The sequence below is a fragment of the Phyllobates terribilis genome, unplaced genomic scaffold (genome assembly GCF_046119375.1).
Source record: "Phyllobates terribilis strain yellow unplaced genomic scaffold, ASM4611937v1 Scaffold_7__3_contigs__length_470593459, whole genome shotgun sequence".
In the NCBI taxonomy this organism is placed as follows: Eukaryota; Metazoa; Chordata; class Amphibia; order Anura; family Dendrobatidae; genus Phyllobates; species Phyllobates terribilis.
The window spans coordinates 273370237-273391330 of record NW_027362767.1 but is presented as its reverse complement, the minus strand read 5'-3'; the positions used below and the strand labels follow the sequence as shown (position 1 = coordinate 273391330).

Sequence of the window (21094 nt, the reverse complement as noted above, 5' to 3'; positions counted from 1 at the left end):
CGCAGAAAGCCCAGCGAGCGGCGGCCGTATCCGCAGAAAGCCCAGCGAGCGGCGGCCGTGTCCGCAGAAAGCCCAGCGAGCGGCGGCCGTGTCCGCAGAAAGCCCAGCGAGCGGCGGCCGTGTCCGCAGAAAGCCCAGCGAGCGGCGGCCGTGTCCGCAGAAAGCCCAGCGAGCGGCGGCCGTGTCCGCAGAAAGCCCAGCGAGCGGCGGCCGTATCTGCAGAAAGCCCAGCGAGCGGCGGCCGTATCTGCAGAAAGCCCAGCGAGCGGCGGCCGTGTCTGCAGAAAGCCCAGCGAGCGGCGGCCGTGTCCGCAGAAAGCCCAGCGAGCGGCGGCCGTATCCGCAGAAAGCCCAGCGAGCGGCGGCCGTATCTGCAGAAAGCCCAGCGAGCGGCGGCCGTGTCCGCAGAAAGCCCAGCGAGCGGCGGCCGTGTCCGCAGAAAGCCCAGCGAGCGGCGGCCGTGTCCGCAGAAAGCCCAGCGAGCGGCGGCCGTGTCCGCAGAAAGCCCAGCGAGCGGCGGCCGTGTCCGCAGAAAGCCCAGCGAGCGGCGGCCGTATCTGCAGAAAGCCCAGCGAGCGGCGGCCGTATCTGCAGAAAGCCCAGCGAGCGGCGGCCGTGTCTGCAGAAAGCCCAGCGAGCGGCGGCCGTGTCCGCAGAAAGCCCAGCGAGCGGCGGCCGTATCCGCAGAAAGCCCAGCGAGCGGCGGCCGTATCTGCAGAAAGCCCAGCGAGCGGCGGCCGTATCCGCAGAAAGCCCAGCGAGCGGCGGCCGTATCCGCAGAAAGCCCAGCGAGCGGCGGCCGTGTCCGCAGAAAGCCCAGCGAGCGGCGGCCGTGTCCGCAGAAAGCCCAGCGAGCGGCGGCCGTGTCCGCAGAAAGCCCAGCGAGCGGCGGCCGTGTCCGCAGAAAGCCCAGCGAGCGGCGGCCGTATCCGCAGAAAGCCCAGCGAGCGGCGGCCGTATCTGCAGAAAGCCCAGCGAGCGGCGGCCGTATCCGCAGAAAGCCCAGCGAGCGGCGGCCGTATCTGAAGAAAGCCCAGTATTTCTGCAGATTACCACAGGTATTCAGCACTTTGGAGAATCCCTGTGCCAGGAGACGCTCCTTCAGCGGAGACAGCAGCAGCTCTGAGGCTTAGGAGCACTCTGTGCTGCCACTTTCCTGACAAGACTATTCCTCTACCTGTCCCATAGCAACCAATCACAGAGTAGCTGTCATGTGCCAAAGCAGATTCAGAAGTTAAAGCTGAGCTGTGACTGGTTGATATGGAAACCACAGGCAGAACTGAATAAACTGAAAGCTATGGGCGTGTCTTCCAGGAACCTTATTGACATATTTCATCCGCCCAACGCCCTCTCCAAACCGTCAATGATCAGCAACTGAAAGGACGCATGCGCAGAGTCCGATAGCCATTCACAGCAACTCCCCGCCTGAACGTGGAGCAAGCGCAGTGTTTTCTTTCTCGCTCGACGAAGTTCATCCTGCGCATGCGCTGATCTTCCGCCTGCGTTCTGCGTCTGCGCACGGGGGCATTACGGCAGATTTCACGCCTGCGCTTTGTGACAGGAGTGTGTTGTATTGCGCATGTGTGTCTGCTTCTCCGGTCCCGGCCTGGCGCGCAGCCTCCTCGTTTTCAGTGTGTACGGCTTCAATGAGCTGAGACCGAGGCCGAATAATCAGGTAACTGGGGAGAACGGAGCCGGAAACGTGGGCAGTCTGCCGCGGGGTGTGCCCAGATAGAGCTCTGTGTACGGCTATAAGCCAGGCCAGTTCCTCACCATGTATCCAGCGGTCCCGAGTAATAATGCTGAAATGTGCGCCCTCTGCTGGATAATGGTACAGAGGTCCCAAGCTGTACTGTGCTCCCCGGTGTGTGTGTGTGTGTATTGGACCGTGTTCCCCCCCCCTCCCGTGTGTCTGTCCTGTACCGTGTCCCCCCCGTGTGTGTCTGTCCTGTACCGTGTCCCCCCCGTGTGTGTGTGTGTCCTGTACCGTGTCCCCCCCGTGTGTGTGTGTCCTGTACCGTGTCCCCCCGTGTGTGTGTTCTGTACCGTGTCCCCCCCCCCCCCCCCCGTGTGTGTGTGTCCTGTACCGTGTCCCCCCCCCCCCGTGTGTGTGTCCTGTACCGTGTTCCCCCCCCGTGTGTGTGTCCTGTACCGTGTTCCCCCCCCCCGTGTGTGTGTCCTGTACCGTGTTCCCCCCCCCCCCCGTGTGTGTGTCCTGTACCGTGTCCCCCCCCCCCCTCCCGTGTGTGTGTGGGTCCTGTACCGTGTCCCCCCCCCCCCCCCTCCCGTGTGTGTGTGGGTCCTGTACCGTGTCCCCCCCCCCCCTCCCGTGTGTGGGTCCTGTACCGTGTCCCCCCCCCCCCCCCCTCCCGTGTGTGGGTCCTGTACCGTGTCCCCCCCCCCCCCCCCTCCCGTGTGTGGGTCCTGTACCGTGTCCCCCCCCCCCCTCCCGTGTGTGGGTCCTGTACCGTGTCCCCCCCCCCCCTCCCGTGTGTGGGTCCTGTACCGTGTCCCCCCCCCCCTCCCGTGTGTGGGTCCTGTACCGTGTCCCCCCCCTCCCGTGTGTGGGTCCTGTACCGTGTCCCCCCCCTCCCGTGTGTGGGTCCTGTACCGTGTCCCCCCCCTCCCGTGTGTGGGTCCTGTACCGTGTCCCCCCCCTCCCGTGTGTGGGTCCTGTACCGTGTCCCCCCCCTCCCGTGTGTGGGTCCTGTACCGTGTCCCCCCCCTCCCGTGTGTGGGTCCTGTACCGTGTCCCCCCCCCCTCCCGTGTGTGGGTCCTGTACCGTGTCCCCCCCCCTCCCGTGTGTGGGTCCTGTACCGTGTCCCCCCCCCTCCCGTGTGTGGGTCCTGTACCGTGTCCCCCCCCCTCCCGTGTGTGGGTCCTGTACCGTGTCCCCCCCCCTCCCGTGTGTGGGTCCTGTACCGTGTCCCCCCCCCTCCCGTGTGTGGGTCCTGTACCGTGTCCCCCCCCCTCCCGTGTGTGGGTCCTGTACCGTGTCCCCCCCCCTCCCGTGTGTGTGGGTCCTGTACCGTGTCCCCCCCCCTCCCGTGTGTGTGGGTCCTGTACCGTGTCCCCCCCCCTCCCGTGTGTGTGGGTCCTGTACCGTGTCCCCCCCCCCCCCCCCGTGTGTGTGGGTCCTGTACCGTGTTCCCCCCCCGTGTGTGTGTGTCCTGTACCGTGTCCCCCCCCCCCCCCACTCCCGTGTGTGGGTCCTGTACTGTGTTGTCCCCCCCCCCCCCTCCCGTGTGTGGGTCCTGTACCGTGTCGTCGTCCCCCCCCCCCCCGTGTGTGGGTCCTGTACCGTGTCGCCCCCCCCCTCCCGTGTGTGTGTCCTGTACCGTGTCCCGTCCCGTCCCTCCCGTGTGTGTGTGTGTGTGTCCTGTACCGTGTCCCGTCCCTCCCGTGTGTGTGTCCTGTACCGTGTCCCGTCCCGTCCCTCCCGTGTGTGTGTCCTGTACCGTGTCCCGTCCCGTCCCTCCCGTGTGTGTGTCCTGTACCGTGTGCCGTCCCGTCCCTCCCGTGTGTGTGTGTCCTGTACCGTGTCGTCCCGTCCCTCCCGTGTGTGTGTGTCCTGTACCGTGTCGTCCCGTCCCTCCCGTGTGTGTGTGTCCTGTACCGTGTCGTCCCGTCCCTCCCGTGTGTGTGTGTGTCCTGTACCGTGTCCCGTCCCGTCCCTCCCGTGTGTCCTGTACCGTGTCCCGTCCCGTCCCTCCCGTGTGTGTGTGTCCTGTACCGTGTCCCGTCCCGTCCCTCCCGTGTGTGTGTGTGTGTCCTGTACCGTGTCGTCCCGTCCCTCCCGTGTGTGTGTCCTGTACCGTGTCCCGTCCCGTCCCTCCCGTGTGTGTGTCCTGTACCGTGTCCCGTCCCGTCCCTCCCGTGTGTGTGTGTGTGTCCTGTACCGTGTCGTCCCGTCCCTCCCGTGTGTGTGTGTCCTGTACCGTGTCGTCCCGTCCCTCCCGTGTGTGTGTGTCCTGTACCGTGTCGTCCCGTCCCTCCCGTGTGTGTGTGTCCTGTACCGTGTCCCGTCCCGTCCCTCCCGTGTGTCCTGTACCGTGTCCCGTCCCGTCCCTCCCGTGTGTCCTGTACCGTGTCCCGTCCCGTCCCTCCCGTGTGTCCTGTACCGTGTCCCGTCCCGTGTGTCCTGTACCGTGTCCCGTCCCGTCCCTCCCGTGTGTCCTGTACCGTGTCCCGTCCCTCCCGTGTGTGTGTGTCCTGTACCGTGTCCCGTCCCTCCCGTGTGTGTGTGTCCTGTACCGTGTCCCGTCCCTCCCGTGTGTGTGTGTCCTGTACCGTGTCCCGTCCCTCCCGTGTGTGTGTGTCCTGTACCGTGTCCCGTCCCTCCCGTGTGTGTGTGTCCTGTACCGTGTCCCGTCCCTCCCGTGTGTGTGTGTGTCCTGTACCGTGTCCCGTCCCTCCCGTGTGTGTGTGTCCTGTACCGTGTCCCGTCCCTCCCGTGTGTGTGTGTCCTGTACCGTGTCCCGTCCCTCCCGTGTGTGTGTGTCCTGTACCGTGTCCCGTCCCTCCCGTGTGTGTGTGTCCTGTACCGTGTCCCGTCCCTCCCGTGTGTGTGTGTCCTGTACCGTGTCCCGTCCCTCCCGTGTGTGTGTGTCCTGTACCGTGTCCCGTCCCTCCCGTGTGTGTGTGTCCTGTACCGTGTCCCGTCCCTCCCGTGTGTGTGTGTCCTGTACCGTGTCCCGTCCCTCCCGTGTGTGTGTGTGTCCTGTACCGTGTCCCGTCCCTCCCGTGTGTGTGTGTGTCCTGTACCGTGTCCCGTCCCTCCCGTGTGTGTGTGTGTCCTGTACCGTGTCCCGTCCCTCCCGTGTGTGTGTGTCCTGTACCGTGTCCCGTCCCTCCCGTGTGTGTGTGTCCTGTACCGTGTCCCGTCCCTCCCGTGTGTGTGTGTCCTGTACCGTGTCCCGTCCCGTCCCTCCCGTGTGTGTGTGTCCTGTACCGTGTCCCGTCCCTCCCGTGTGTGTGTGTCCTGTACCGTGTCCCGTCCCGTCCCTCCCGTGTGTGTGTGTCCTGTACCGTGTCCCGTCCCGTCCCTCCCGTGTGTGTGTGTCCTGTACCGTGTCCCGTCCCGTCCCTCCCGTGTGTGTGTGTCCTGTACCGTGTCCCGTCCCGTCCCTCCCGTGTGTGTGTGTCCTGTACCGTGTCCCGTCCCGTCCCTCCCGTGTGTGTGTGTCCTGTACCGTGTCCCGTCCCGTCCCTCCCGTGTGTGTGTGTCCTGTACCGTGTCCCGTCCCGTCCCTCCCGTGTGTGTGTGTCCTGTACCGTGTCCCGTCCCTCCCGTGTGTGTGTGTCCTGTACCGTGTCCCGTCCCTCCCGTGTGTGTGTGTCCTGTACCGTGTCCCGTCCCGTCCCTCCCGTGTGTGTGTGTCCTGTACCGTGTCCCGTCCCGTCCCTCCCGTGTGTGTGTGTCCTGTACCGTGTCCCGTCCCGTCCCTCCCGTGTGTGTGTGTCCTGTACCGTGTCCCGTCCCGTCCCTCCCGTGTGTGTGTGTCCTGTACCGTGTCCCGTCCCGTCCCTCCCGTGTGTGTGTGTGTCCTGTACCGTGTCCCGTCCCGTCCCTCCCGTGTGTGTCCTGTACCGTGTCCCCGTCCCGTCCCGTGTGTGTCCTGTACCGTGTCCCCGTCCCGTCCCGTGTGTGTCCTGTACCGTGTCCCCCCCCCGTCCCGTGTGTGTCCTGTACCGTGTCCCGTCCTGTACCGTGTGTGTCCTGTACCGTGTCCCGTCCTGTACCGTGTCCCGTCCTGTACCGTGTCCCGTCCTGTACCGTGTCCCGTCCCGTCCCTCGTGTGTCCTGTACCGTGTCCCGTCCCTCCCGTGTGTGTGTGTGTCCTGTACCGTGTCCCGTCCCTCCCGTGTGTGTGTGTGTCCTGTACCGTGTCCCGTCCCTCCCGTGTGTGTGTGTCCTGTACCGTGTCCCGTCCCTCCCGTGTGTGTGTGTCCTGTACCGTGTCCCGTCCCTCCCGTGTGTGTGTGTCCTGTACCGTGTCCCGTCCCGTCCCTCCCGTGTGTGTGTGTCCTGTACCGTGTCCCGTCCCGTCCCTCCCGTGTGTGTGTGTCCTGTACCGTGTCCCGTCCCGTCCCTCCCGTGTGTGTGTGTCCTGTACCGTGTCCCGTCCCGTCCCTCCCGTGTGTGTGTGTCCTGTACCGTGTCCCCCCCCTCCCGTGTGTGTCCTGTACCGTGTCCCCCCCCTCCCGTGTGTGTCCTGTACCGTGTCCCCCCCCCTCCCGTGTGTGTGTCCTGTACCGTGTCCCGTCCCGTCCCTCCCGTGTGTGTGCCCTGTACCGTGTCCCGTCCCGTCCCTCCCGTGTGTGTGCCCTGTACCGTGTCCCGTGCCACTCTCCCGTGTGCGTGCGCGCGCGCGTGTGTCTTGTACTGTGCCCCTCTCCCGTGTGCGTGCGTCCTGTACTGTGCCCCTCTCCCGTGTGTGTACACGCGTGTGTCCTGTTCTGTGCCCCCCTCCTGTATGCGTGTCCTGTACTGTACTGTGCCCCCCTGGCTGCAGTCTTGGAAAAAACACATTGAAGTTTCAAGTCTGTAAATAAAATTAAACGGCGTGTGCCTAAAATCTCAGGATCCTCATTCATCTGCTGGGACAGTAAGTCACTTTTTTATGCTGGGGAACAAGCCCTAAGACTTTCCTTCTTGTGTTGCCTTCCTGATGTTCTGGGTCTTCAGCGGGACGTGTATACAAAGGTGTTCTGGGGTTTGTGGTGCTGACGGCCTCTTGTCCTTCTGTATCACAGCAGTCTGCACTGACAGGGCTGACGTCTGCATCACGTGACGCGCGTCAAGGAAATCCATCATGGCCACAGAGGAGAAGAAGCCGGAGACTGAATCATCTAAGACACAATCCACCCCATCATCCTCCAGCAACCAGAGCAAGGTTAGCCGCCCCTTTTCTGTACATCAGACCACCCCCCGTCTATATATTTGGGAAACAGATGGGCAGTTGTTTAGGGTGACTCACGATTACACTCAGATGCAGCTTATATGGGAAATTGTCATGCTGCTCCTGATTTCCCCAGCAGTCGCACAGTCGCCAGCACTAACGCTGTAGGGCACCATATTTCTTTCCTTGCAGTGACATTTGTTATATTCAGGTTTTCCTCAGTGATGTCTGTGAGGTAGTGACAGAAAAATAGATGAGAGGTAAAAAAAACAAAACAAAGGAATTGTCTTGTGCCCGATTTAAAAAATAAAATAAACGTTTAGAAAGTGATTAATTAAAAGACGTAACATCTCGCCGCGCCTCCGCCAGTCTCTGTTCCTCCTGCTGCAGCAGTGACATCAGTACAGATGATTAGTCACATGATTGGCTGCAGCAGTCACCTGACCCTGACGAGCAGGAACGACCTAGAGCGGTGAGGATCGTTGGGTGTATATTATTAGATGGACACACAGCCCCTTTAACCCCTTTCTGGCCCAAGACGTACTATTCCGTACCTGCGCCCTGGGACTTAAGAGCCAGGTACGGAATAGTACGCCGTGACGATCGCACCCGCACACAGGCTATGCGGGCGCGATTGCCGCCGGGTGTCAGCTGATTGTCACAGCTGCACCCGGTGCTATGTGCTGGGAGTGGTCCCGCACATTAACCCCCGCAATGCTGCGATCGAAGTCGATCGCAGCATTTCGGTGGCAAATGGAGGTGATCGCGATACTCACCTCTTCTGCCGCCATCCAACGCTGTCTGCCGTGGCTTCCCGGATGTTGCCATGACGACCCGATGTCATGACAACATCCGGGTCACCAGACAGCAGGAAGATACTTTGGTCATGCGCAGTGCATGACCAAAGTTTCTTCTGCAGCGCTGACAGCCTGTATAGCACAGGGATGGTGCTCCATCCCTATGCTATACAGGCGATCAGAATAAAAAAAAAATGAAAGTCCCATAGTGGGACAAAGAATAAAAGTAAAAAAAAAGTGTTAAAAAATGATAAATAAAATCCACCAAAAATAAAAATATAATGTACCCATCAATAAATATTATGAAAAAAAACAAACAATAAAAGTACACATATTTGCTATCAGTGTCCGGAACGACCTGACCTATAAAACTGTCCCACTAGTTAACCCCATTAGTGAACACGGTAAAAAAAATAAAAAAAGGAAGCAAAAAACAATGCTCTATCATACCACCAAACAAAAAATGGAATAACACTCGATCAAAAAGACGAATATAAATAAAAATGGTACCGCTGAAAACGTCATCTTGTCCCGCAAAAAACAAGCCGCCATACAGCTCCATCAGCCGAAAAATAAAAAAGTTATAGCTCTCAGAATAGATGCAAAAAAATATTTTTTTCTATAAAATAGCTTTTATTGTGTAAAAGCGCCAAAACATAGAAAAACGATATAAATGTGGTACCGCTGTAAACGTACTGGCCCGAAGAATAAATCTGCCTTATCAATTTTACCACACGCTGAACAGAATAAAAAAATAAAACAAAAAAAACAATTCCGGAATTGTTGGTTTTTGTTTATTCTGCCTCCTAAAAATCGGAATAGAAAGCGATCAAAAAATGTCACATGCCTGAAAATGGCACCAATAAAAACGTCAACTCATTCCACAAAAAACAAGCCATCACATGACTGTCTGCCAAAATATGGAAAAATGATAGCTCTCAAAATACGGCGATACAAAAACTAGATTTTACAAAAAAAATGCGTCTTTTAGTGTGTGACAGCTGTCAATCATAAAAACTCGATATGAATCTGGTATCACTGTAATCGCACCGACCCGAAGAATAAAGTCGACTAATCACTTATACCGCACGAGGAACGGCGTAAAAAATAACTTTAGGGTTGGGATTTTTTTCAAAATTAAAAAAAAAAAAAAAAAAAAAGAAAAGATGACGATATGGCAACTAGTGTTGAGCGCAAGTGCTCGCTACTTGAGTTTGCATCGGGTGCTCGGGTATGCACTGAGTATCGTGGGTGCTCAAGTGACATGCTCAAGTCTTCTCCCCATATGCTTCGCGGCCAAAAAAAACTCGCGGGGATTGTCTGCCATGCACAAGCGATCCCTGCGTGGTTTTTTTTGGGTGTCTAATAACCGTGAAACATGCGGGTGGGGACTCGAGCACCTGTGATACATGGTGCATACCTGAGTACCCGATGCAAACTCAAGCAGTGAGCACTTGCGCTCAAGACTAATGACAACTTATTCAATATGATGACCTAATGTTATCAAATTCTAGGTCGTACCTCTGGGTTCAAAATGTTGACTATACCCTTGATAAAATCCTTGAGGGGTCTAGTTTCCAAAATGGTGTCACTTGTGGGGGGTTTCCACTGTTTAGACACATCAGGGGCTCTCCAAACGCAACATGGCGTCCGCTAATTATTCAAGCAAATTTTACATTCAAAAAGTCAAATGGCGCTCCTTCTCTTCCGAGCCCTGCCATGCGCCCAAACAGTGTTTTTCCCCACATATGGGGTATCTGCTTGCTCAGGGGAAATTGCACAGTTTGGGGTCCATTTTTTCCTGTTACCCCTGCGAAAAAAAAAAAAAATAAAAATTGGGTCTAAAGTAAAATTTTTCTGAATGTTAAATTTTTTTCTTCCACATTCCAAAAATTCCTGTGAATCACCTGAAGGGTTAATAAAGTTCTTGAATGTGGTTTTGAGCACCTTGAGGGGTGCAGTTTTTAGGATGGTGACACTTTTGGGTATTTTCTGTCATAAAGACCCCTCAAAGTGACTTCAAATGTGATGTGGTCCCTAAAAATTTTTTTTATAAATTTTGTTGGGAAAATGAGAAATCGCTGGTCAACTTTTAACCCTTATAGCTCCCTAATAAAAAAAAAAAAAAAAAAATTTGGTTCCAAAATTGTGCTGATGTAAAGTAGACATGTGGGAAATGTTATTTATTAACTATTTTGTGTGACATCTTTCTCTCTGATTTAAGGGCATAAAAATTCAAATTTTGAAAATTGCAAAATTTTCGCCAAATTTCCATTTTTTTCACAAATAAACGCAGGTGATATCGAAGAAATTTTACCACAATCATGAAGTACAATATGTCACGAAATAACATTCTCAGAATCAGTGGAATCCGTTGAAGCGTTCCAGAGTAATTACTTCATAAAGTGACAGTGGTCAGAATTGTAAAAATTGGCCTGGTCATTAACGTGCAAACCACCTTGGGGGGTAAAGGGGTTAAAGCATTAGTGACAGTTGGATCTGCTCCCATCTTGGTTGTAACATTGATCTTTTAAAAGGATTTTCGCTACTTTGACATCACCTTCTTAAATGCAACTTGTCCCCGTCCAAATTAAAAGCGGCTTGTGCTCTCTTCCCGGCCTGCCGCTGTCTGCCGGCGTGACTCAATGATTAGCAGTCTCTTCAGGGATGGCACAATGTAATGTCAGGAGACACCATGCCTCTATGGTAGGTGAGAATATGGTGAATTTATATTACATGGAGGCTATGGCAATGGGGTTGTGCAAATAGTGGACAGTTGCTTTATTAACAGAGACCTTTGGTTGTCAGTGGAAATGAGAAGTGTCTATGCAGAATAAGGCTTCACTCTTTACTTGTACAGGTGATATACACACATACTGTATCTGTGAAAAGCCTGGACCCGCTGTTAATGCAGTGCTTTTCCTTGTTCTTAATTGAATGTGCACACACTAGATTCAGACTGAAGACCGCAAAACCACAAAAGAGAACGTATGGAAACAAGGAGTAAAGAAACACGTGATACCTCAGATTCTTCCCGTGCCTCCTATTACCGATGCTACCTTTCTACTCCCCATCATTCTGTGCCGCAGCTTCATCAGTTTGTCACCTGGAATGGCTCCAAGGAACAGGTCGCCTCGTCAAGAGTTCATTTGAAAGTGTTTGTGACCATCAGGTGTTTTTGAGAGGCAGTGATGGTGCACAGCTCCACGCATTCCTGTTCCACAACTGTTTGAAGCCAGAATATGGCAAGAAGCACGCAACTAAGAGGAATCATGGTACATAATTACATTAAGATCTGAAGGTCAGTCATCTGGAAAACTGCTAGAATCTTGAAGATATCTTCAAGTACAGTCATGGAAACAATCAAGTCACTATGGTGAAGATGGCTCTTGTGAGAACTGCCCCAAGTAAGGAAGACCAAGAACAACCTCTGCCGCAGAGGATAAGTTCGTCAGGTACCAGTCTCAGAAACCACTGACAGCACCTCCGATAACAGCTCATAAATGATGCAGAGATATCAAGTAACAGACACATCTCCTCACCAATTGTCCAGAGGAATACTGCGAGAAGTGGCCTTTATGGTCAAATTGGTGCAAAGAAGCTGCTACCAAGGACCAGAAACAAGAAGAGACTTGTATGGACTGAGGAACACAAGGACCGGACATTAGAGGAGTGGAAATCTGCATTATGCTCTCAGGAGTCAAAATGAGAGCTTTTTTGATACCAGCAGTCATTTCTTTTTGATGAGGGGCAGAGTGATGGTGGGGGTCTGCCGGTCACACTGATGGTGATTTATTCCAAAATGATAGAACATTCTGCAGCGACTGCCAACCATCTGCTTTGCATTTAGTGGGACCATCATTTCTGTAACAGGACAAAGACCCCCAAGCCTCACCAGGTGATGTGACCGAGAAGAAGTTGGAGCCTGCGTCACATGACATGGCCTCCATAACAACCATCCTCAGCCCACTGGAGATGGTCTGGGATGAGCTGGACACAGAGTGAAGACAAACAACTGCTCAGCACCTCAGGGAAAGCCTTCAGGACAGCTGGAGCCATTCTCGGTGATGACCCGATGAAGTTGCTGGAGTGAATGACTATGGAGGGTACAGTGGCCTTCAGAGTAACTGGGGGGTGTGGAGTACTGTGGAAAATCTAAGGTGAAATACACTCTAGTTTGTGTCACACATGTTTTTTTCCTCTGTTTTCATATGTTCTTTGTAATTTTGCTTCCTTAAGTTTGAATCTATAACGTGCACATTAGATGTGGAGTCGTGGGTGTAAATCCCATGATTTTCTTCTGATCTCGCTTGATTCTTGTGATTTGATCTCACTTCTTACCTTTTTTGTTTCAGCCTGCTCCTGTGAAGCCAAATTATACTCTGAAGTTCACCCTCGCTGGTCACACCAAGGCTGTGTCGTCTGTGAAGTTCAGTCCCAACGGGGAGTGGTTGGCGAGCTCATGTAAGGATGTGATGGTCTGGAGGCTCTGTACAGCCGGGCCTCAGGTGCCCATTTTTAAAGGAATCTTCCTCCCCCCTCTTTGTTCCTTTGACACAGGGATCAGCCAGTTGGATCCCATCTTTCATTTTTCCGAAGCTTTTTGGAAAGTGAAAGCTGCGACTGTCTCATCTTTCTCATGTTGTGTGGCCCATAGATCGGCAGGTGGAGGGGTCCTGGAGGTTTTACGTGCCCTGCCTGATCCTGCTGATACTATAGAGCTGGGGTAGCACATGATACAGTAATGAGGGCATGTCACTACCTCATAGTCTTATCCTCTGGGACGCAGATCTTATGTTTCCTGATTTTATGTTTATTCCTCCCATTTAGCGGCTGATAAATTGATTAAGATCTGGGGTGCGTACGACGGCAAATTTGAGAAGACGATATCTGGACACAAGCTGGTAGGTGTCCTTCCTTCTCGTCTAGTCCCATGAGCAGATCACTTACCATTTTACATAGATTTGTAGAATCCGGTGTCCCGGGGGCCCCTTTCATATACGGACATCTCATGATTGGCCTCTCGTCGCTGCCAGACACACAATTACAGGGTCCATTCCCCCGGGGAACTCCACGACTTCGCTTTTTCATGAGATTGACTGTCACTCCATTATCCAGTCTGACATGTTTGTGACTCTTGCAGGGAATCTCAGATGTTGCTTGGTCCTCCGACTCTAATCTCCTAGTCTCTGCCTCGGATGACAAAACTCTGAAGATTTGGGATGTCAGCTCGGTGCGTTCCTGCTTTGTATTCTCCTGGACAATGAGGTTTATGTATTTGTGTCCTAGCCATCACCAACGGCTCACACATATATGTATGTGTGTCTCATTCATTACCTATGGGGTTGCCGAGCGTTGCAGTTGGCTTGCTTTTTCCCAGCAGCCCCTTATATAATGAATGGTCGGCGGTCTGACATGCACTGCTGCTCTATGCTAATGGACCAAATCGGAGAGGCCCCTTTTATCCCAAGTCCCAGCAGTAGTAACCCCCAATCTGAATTGTCACTAGAGTTTGTGCGAATCGATTTACTCTCCCAGTCCAATGGCCACAACAGTGGTGAGTGAATGCTGAACAGAAGCGAAAACCGCCTATCACCTGACATCATCTGCGGCTCTTCTTTTGATTGGCCGCCTGGAAGCAACATAACGTGCGTCACGCTGTAATGATGATGTCCTGCCAGGCCAGTTAATTAAAAGTAGATCTGTGGATGCCGTCAGGTAAAAGGAGGTTTTCCTGCTCCTCTCCAGCGATCAGTCGTGGCTGATAGACTAGTACGTTCAGATCGATTTGTACCAACTCTGGTTCTCGTCTATATTGTCGGTATGTGATAACTTATTCCCACTGGACAAGCCCTCCCGATCTGAAGATTTCCAATCTGATCTGATCTTGGGTCCCGTCGACTTCAGTTTGTGCTCAACACAGAAAAGCCTTTCCAGTGTTAGCATGTCATCCGAGCTGTATGTACAGGGGGCTGGCTGACTTGTTCATTTCTGTAGCTTAGCCAGCATCCTTCACCATCAAGCCTGGTGACTGGTAAGGGGACTGGCTTGGCTATTGGAATAAGCTGTTAGCCGGCCCCGTTCACACGCAGCTCTGGTGATATGCAGACACAGGACCTGCTCACAGCACAGTGCCAGAAGTGACCAATCCTGAGATCATTAGGCAAAGAAATCGTTGGAAATAAATGTATGTAAAGAGTTCTCTATTATAAATAATAAATCTAAAGATTTTTTGGAAGCAGACAACCCTTTTAAAAATTTCTGCCGTTGCAGCCTACACAGGGGTTTAATCCCAGCAGGTGACATTTAACGTTGGTATAGTAAAATAGTTGGGTCAGCCATAAGTTGTGGTTGTGTCCGGGTTATTATGCTCAATTGACACCTATGGGATATTTTCCGGTGGCTGCACAATGGCTTCCCTTACTTGCTGTCAGTACAATTTCCTGTGCTTTTTTCCACATTCGTTAGGATGTGGAATCTGTTTTCTATGATTTTCAGCCCCTCATTAATTCATCACCTTTTTTTATTTTTTTAGGGGAAATGTCTAAAGACGTTAAAGGGTCACAGTAACTACGTATTCTGCTGCAATTTTAACCCACAGTCCAACCTCATAGTGTCCGGATCAGTAAGTGCTGCCATTGACTTCTTATATTGGTGCGTTGTCGCTACAATGTCTGGATCTCTCCGGTTATGAGACTGTGATATGTACGGCTGTGGTCAGTACAACATGGTGCTTTCTATTAAAGATCTGGTCTACGTTGTGCACAATGTATTTTTAAATTCTATAGTCCCCATGTAAAAAAAACAAAAACAAAACCTTCTCACCCCCTGCATGATAGTCGTTCCATTGATGTTGCTGGTCTCTCTGCTCTCATGTGACTGACTGCAGCGCTTGCATAGCGTCACAATCAGTTGATGAGCTGCAGTGTTCACACCTCCCTCAGAGGAAACCTGAAAGTTTCAGCAAAGAGGTCCATCCGCAGCCGCTGATCATGATGCCATGTGAATGCCTAGAGGCCCAGTACAAAAATTACTGGGACAGTGCGAGGGTGATGGTTTATATTTTCCACATTCACCTATTGCATCTAAGGTGCTGTGCAAGGCGTGGACGAGCCCTATAATGTGCAGGTGTCAGTGTTCAGGGATGATCTGCTTCATTGCGGCAGAGTTTGGACACACCGCTTGTTGTCTGAGGATGGGTCTTTGTATCCTCGGTCAGGTCTCGAAGATTATTTAGATGGGATTTCTACAACTTTCCCAGTGACTGCTGGGAACTGTAATTTTTTCAATAGGTGGAGACCAGCAATCCATATTGTGTCTGCATCTTCTGATCGTGTGATCTTTTATTTTCCTTCAGTTTGATGAAAGTGTCAGAATATGGGACGTAAAGACCGGGAAATGTCTCAAGACGTTGCCTGCACACTCTGACCCCGTTTCTGCAGTAAGATTTAATACATTTTGTGTTCTAAACACGTACCGCCTTGTCCCCGATGTAGGGTAGGGATCGCATGCCCCATTACATACACCATGATTCTCAGCAGTGATGACTTTTATCGAAACCACCGGCGTCTTTCACTGGTGGAAACCCCCTTACATAATATATCAACCCAATCATCCTGCCTCAGGAGCTCAGTCTTATCTCTCCATCTATAATGTATCACTCCCATCATCCCTGCCCCTGATTTTGATGACCTCCATATTGGAGAAGTAGTACGTGTTGGGTAATGAGCTGCTTCTCTTCTGGTTTGTGGTTATTTTGCACTCCGTTATAATGGCTGGTATCAGGTTTCCTTCTCTCTGGGGGGGGAGATGTCTGCTGAGAATACCCAGGTAACAATTGACATCTGCTAAGTTTTTATTTTTACTTCTCCAGGTGCATTTCAATCGTGACGGTTCCCTGATCGTTTCCAGTAGTTATGACGGCCTGTGGTGAGTGGACCTTCTGCATTCTGTAGATATAAAGTACAATTACTTAGAAGTGGCTACAGACTCCTCACCAGGATGGTGACCCAGCTTTCCCAGGCTCCTGCAATGTTCATCTGCTTGGTACTGTAGTGATGCATCCCCACTTGTTACAGGGCAGGTCTGTGGTTCAGGTCACTCACATCTCACAGATCCCTGAAGCTTAAATCTGCTGCCGGCTTTGTTCTCATGGCTTCTTTTGAGCTAATCTGCTCCAAAATACTCAAACACCTTGAAAACTCTTCCAATTTAGTCTTATGCTAAGTGCCCACGATGCCGAAATGCTCCGGACTTTTCCTGAATGTTTCTGCATCTCCCTGGCAGAAAAAACGCATGTGGATTTTACATGCGTTTTTCCTGCCAGGGACAAGCGTTTGTCACGCGTTTTGCACATGCGATTTCGCATTCGGGTTTTCAAGCACTTTCCAAGCGATTTTAGCTTCACTTGGAAAGTGCTTGATAACTTGGTTACACTATATAAATCCATGCAACCAGCATGGATTTTATATAGTGTGACCAAATTAGTTAAAAAAAAAAAAAAAAAGAATTAAAAATGGTAAAAAAAAAAAACATATACTCACCTTCCGATGGCCCCCGGTCTCCTTATCCGATCATCCCGGTGTCTCGCAGTTGTGCAAAAGGACCTTCCATGACGTCATTTAGTCATGTGACAGGTCGCGCGACCACTGACGTCAGCGGTCGTGTGACCCGTCACATGACTAAATTACATCATGGCAGGTTCTTTTAGACCATCGCGAACTGCTGGGGAGCCAGGACGGATCACTATGGAGACCGGGGGCCACCAGAAGGTGAGTATATAATGTATATTTTTTATTTTAATTTGTTGTTTGTTTTTTTTTACAGGTACTATGGTACCCGGGTCTGGAGGAGAGTCTCCTGTCCTCCACACCCGGGTACCATCCTCACATTGAATCGCTTAATATCCGTATGTGCACATGTAGTCATGCGGATATTAAGCGATTCAATGCAAGTCAATGGCGGCGAAAACGCCGCAATTATGCAAAAAAAATTGTTAGTGCTGCGGATTTTTCCGCAATGATAATCCGCAGCAGACATTTCGCAGCATGCGGAAATTCTTAAAAACAGCATAGTGGGCACACAGCCCTATGTGAATTCCACTTTTTCATATGGGGAATTTTTTTTTTTTTTTACTCCTGAAAAAGTTTAGAAAAATTTCTGATCGGGAAAAAAAGTGCATGTTACCTGTAGGAGGCTGATCCTGGTGGAATCTACTCCAAACTAGGCACTGTCCAATCAAAAGGCTGCAAACAACCCTCCATGTGTATGTAGCCCAACCTCGTGGCCTATATGAGAATTCTCTGTAGTCTGGGAAAGGACTGAACGGTGTAATGGAGTGTTCCTGAAAACTGAACGCTCACAAATTGCTAAATATCAAGACTTTACCCCAGAGGATAGCAAAGGGCTTCTAAGGGCTGCCATTAATCATTTTTAAAAATTTTTTTTTTTCTTTTAGCCGGATTTGGGACACTGCGTCGGGCCAGTGCCTAAAAACGCTGATTGGTAAGTTGTGGTGAATCCTCCTTGGACATTGCTAGCGTCTGCCACACTCACAGTTGCTCCTCAGCCCTCGATCACGCCTGCCTGCTCTTTCCGTGGCTGCTCCTGGTCACATCGTGGCACTTTGTAGTCGATGGTGAAGGAGCAGCCGGGAGCTTTGTGTAATGTGGTGCAGGTTGGTCACAGCTCATCTTCTGTCGTCCTGCAGATGATGATAACCCTCCCGTGTCTTTCGTGAAGTTTTCTCCAAACGGCAAATACATCCTAGCGGCCACTTTAGACAAGTGAGTACAGACATGTAATATAATTTTTCTACCGCAGTGGTTTTCTTTTTTTTTAGTTTCTGTTCACAAGATCTGTTTGCTGTCAGTGAATGGAACAACTGATTGATTTTAGTGTAAGTTATGTGGACAGGAGAGCGAATTCGAGAGTAGTCTGACATATATGTATTTTGGGGTCCAGCCATTTCTGTGCTGCCGTATAGTCGCCTCTTGCCTCCCGGCCGGTGCCCCTCCACTTGTCACATGACTGTCGCCGGATTATTCCCAGCTCCGCTCTGACGCTTTGTGCTTTCTTGTTTGCAGCACGCTGAAGTTGTGGGATTACAGTAAAGGGAAGGTAGGTTCTCCACAAGTTCCCGACACGTGTGAGTTGTCTTTGGTGCTGTTTAGTTGGCCTCATCTGCCGTGTGTAACTCAACACCGTGGCCCCGGCTGCTTAGCGCACGTTAATTAACGTCCTCGTATTGCGACCGACGCTGATTAACACACAGCAGCGACGTCGGCAATGATTAATCTGCTATTCTCCAGGTATCTCCCCTCCTCTGGGGAGCAGCTATTGATACTGTTCATCAGTCTTGCACCGCTAATTGCACGCTAACTAGTAGAGCGCAACGTTCTTGTAGACTCTGTAATCAGCCAGCCTGTTACAGTAAAAGCATGGGATGACTGTCTGCAGCGTGGCCTCTTCCCATTTTATCAGGACTGATAGGTTATTGCCAACCAAGTCTATGGCAATGTCGGTTTACTACCCCTGTCCCCCTGTCTATGGATAATGGAGGTGGTAGTGTGAGGTCACTTTTAGCCACTGATGTCATTCTCTGGCCTGAGTACTAGCTGAGTTACCTGACCCGGCTTGTGCCTCTCCTCCAGCCATCTACGTGTTTTCTCCATTTGCCGCTGCCGCCATCTTGATCTGTTTTCCATACAGTGTCACTAACGTCAGTATCCTTATCACCCCCTAGTGCCTGAAAACATACACGTGTCACAAGAACGAGAAGTACTGCATCTTCGCCAATTTCTCCGTGACCGGCGGCAAGGTACGTCCGGCACTAACCAAATCCACGTTTTAGTGTGATATCAGGCTGCTTGTACGCTTATATTTACTTTGTTTTGTGTTCCAGTGGATTGTGTCTGGGTCAGAAGATAATCTGGTGTATATCTGGAACCTCCAGACCAAGGAGATTGTGCAGAAATTACAGGGACACACGGGTAAGGGGTGCTGAAATGTGCGAGGAAAGGATGGCAGAATGTCACTGACCCCTTCACCGGGGAAAAAGCTGAAACTTTTGTATCAACCTCCCACATTTACTAAGCTGGGATACCTGACTGGTGTGAATTGTACCAAAAAAATGGATTTGTGCTGTGCTCAAAATTGTACCTTTTCTCATTAAATGTGAAATAATTATGGCAGTGGTCCCCCAGCACGAAGTTTGGCTCAAAAGTCCACCTGCGCCTTAGAGACGCAGATTTATTAAAGCCGTAAACCTCTGAATTTGGTGCAAATCGATACAAATATCTTTCTTAGACTGGTGGGAAATACCTGTGCTGTAGTCATATCATGCCACACCTCTGCTTCATGTAAGCGAATAGAAGCAATTTTATTCGATTGTCGGCTCCTGGGAACAGATGTGGATTGTGTTGGGTATTGACTGTAGGTTCCAGTAGTCAGCAATGATGGGAGTTATCCTCTGCGGGCGGGTTTGGGTCAGGTTCTGGTGATGGCGGTTAGATCAGTAATCACGTATCCTGTCTTTCAGATGTCGTCATTTCCACCGCCTGCCACCCAACAGAAAACATCATCGCGTCTGCAGCGCTAGAGAACGACAAGACCATCAAACTGTGGAAGAGCGACTGCTAAGCCCCCCACGTTGTTAGACTGTGTCATTAGTAGGTGCATCTGGAGGGAGAACGTTTTATCCTTCAGCACCACAGACAATGATGAGGATCTTACAGACCTCGCAGCCTCAGATCAGTTTTATTTTATTCTTACCCTCTTTGGTGGTAATTCGCCTTTTTTTTTTTTCTAGTTTCTCCCTTGTCACATTAAAAACAATGAGGATGCAATGTGAACGCCCCCACCCTGCCCCAAAATATCTTTGTTTCTTGGTTGTTTTCCAGTATTGGTTCACATCTGTGCATGCAGCTCTTATGTACACCGATGTACAATCTGTATAATGCCCCCGAAGCCTGACTTGTCTTATGCACCAGCCACAGCTGCGCTCACAGCCATCGCCGTGGTCGTAACAGACGCACCGCTTATTGGATGAGATCCTCCTAAGAGATGTCAGGACAGGGCCAGGTATTAACACTACAGCAGTGCAGACACTGAACCAGCAGGGGCCCTCAGCGCGCTCACCCTCCATCGCTTTAATTGTGACTTCAGCTTTGGATGTGAATAGAGTACAAGTTAGAATATTGTCATTAGCGCAGTTTCTGGGCATTATACATCGGATTACCATTGTGTGCTGTGTTGCTGCGCGTAGTCATAGCTCATAATCCTCAGCTGTTATTGGGGGTCACGTCCCATCCCCCCTCCCCCCCCCCATCACTGTGTCCATTGAGGCTGTGAGCGTCTTGCCGTTTTCCACCTCAGTTTACTCTTCTTTTATATCAGTTTTATGATCGTTTCATTTGTGACCAAAACGAGGGGTTAATGCCCAGATTTCCTCCTCGCCATCGCCGGTCCCCCTCCTGCCTATGGTTGTATAGTTCTGTGTTTACCTGTGTTCTGTAGGACCGACCACTGGGAAAATCTGCAGCCCTCTCCAGTGCCAGCGGTCGTCACAATATTCTTATACTAGCCCAGATTTATTCCTGCACACAGCTGAGGGTTTGTTACAGTGTACCAGCTTAGATCTCTGCTCCCTGATTTCTACATAGGCTGTAACAATCCCTCAGCTGTTTTATCTGGACTAGGTCTGAGGTCTTGTCTTCCTCTGCAAGTATTGAAAGCAAGCAGAGATCTTGACTGAAGAATGGAATGAGCTGAGGATGAAGCTGCCATCACATCAGGCCGCCCCTTATCCCTTCAGTCTCTGCCGCTCTTCCCTTCTCCGTCGTCCTCTTTTGCTGGATTGAAGGTGAGAACGGGAGGGCGATAGGGCAACCATCGATTGTAAAAAATATTTCACTGTAAAAAAAATATTAAAACAACCGCAGTTTTTGTATTTTGGAAATTCATTGTATTGCTTATGGCATCAGTCTGTATTTACTTCAGATTTTTTTTTTATATATATATTTTTGTCAATTTTTTTTTTTCTTTAATTTTTTTCCTAATTACATACAGAACCATAAGCTGGAATAAAGAGGTGGGTTTTTACGTGAACCCAGGGTGCTGTGTCCTTCCTGACGGATTGCTGCCGTCTGCTGTATGCAACCCTCTGATGGGAAATAAATTATCACAACAGACAAGAACTAAGCAACCTATATACTAGACAGGACAATCACCCCCACCATGCAGATATCCTGCCTATGGTCACCACTAGTATCAGACTATGGCCGCTTGACGCAGTCATGGATCCAGCCTAGATTTGGGCAAAATTTGCAGAAAATGATGAGGGGGATTTTAAAGTTTTGAAAAACTTTTGTCCCAAGCTACAGTTTTGTTTAACA

The 21094-nt window shown here is 51.2% G+C and overlaps 1 protein-coding gene across 1 annotated transcript; it reads left to right on the top strand.

Moving 5' to 3' along the window:
• Nucleotides 1-1508: 1508 nt before the first annotated feature.
• On the top strand, nt 1509-20658 carry WDR5 (WD repeat domain 5). Its single transcript, XM_073640767.1, has 14 exons — nt 1509-1675; nt 6758-6897; nt 12056-12164; nt 12531-12604; nt 12844-12933; nt 14236-14325; nt 15058-15141; nt 15574-15629; nt 17158-17204; nt 17410-17485; nt 17786-17819; nt 18445-18519; nt 18604-18691; nt 19240-20658. The coding sequence occupies exons 2-14, from the start codon at nt 6817-6819 to the stop codon at nt 19338-19340; spliced, it is 1005 nt and encodes a 334-aa protein (XP_073496868.1). The 5' UTR covers nt 1509-1675; nt 6758-6816; the 3' UTR covers nt 19341-20658.
• Nucleotides 20659-21094: the final 436 nt, after the last annotated feature.

Excerpts from the sequence above, each read along its gene's own strand:
- WDR5 (XM_073640767.1), top strand. The coding sequence starts at position 6,817 with ATGGCCACAGAGGAGAAGAAGCCGGAGACTGAATCATCTAAGACACAA. Across the intron at positions 6,898-12,055 it reads CCTCCAGCAACCAGAGCAAG|CCTGCTCCTGTGAAGCCAAA; the intron begins GTTAGCCGCCCC and ends TTTTTGTTTCAG. Across the intron at positions 17,205-17,409 it reads GTGCCTAAAAACGCTGATTG|ATGATGATAACCCTCCCGTG; the intron begins GTAAGTTGTGGT and ends GTCGTCCTGCAG.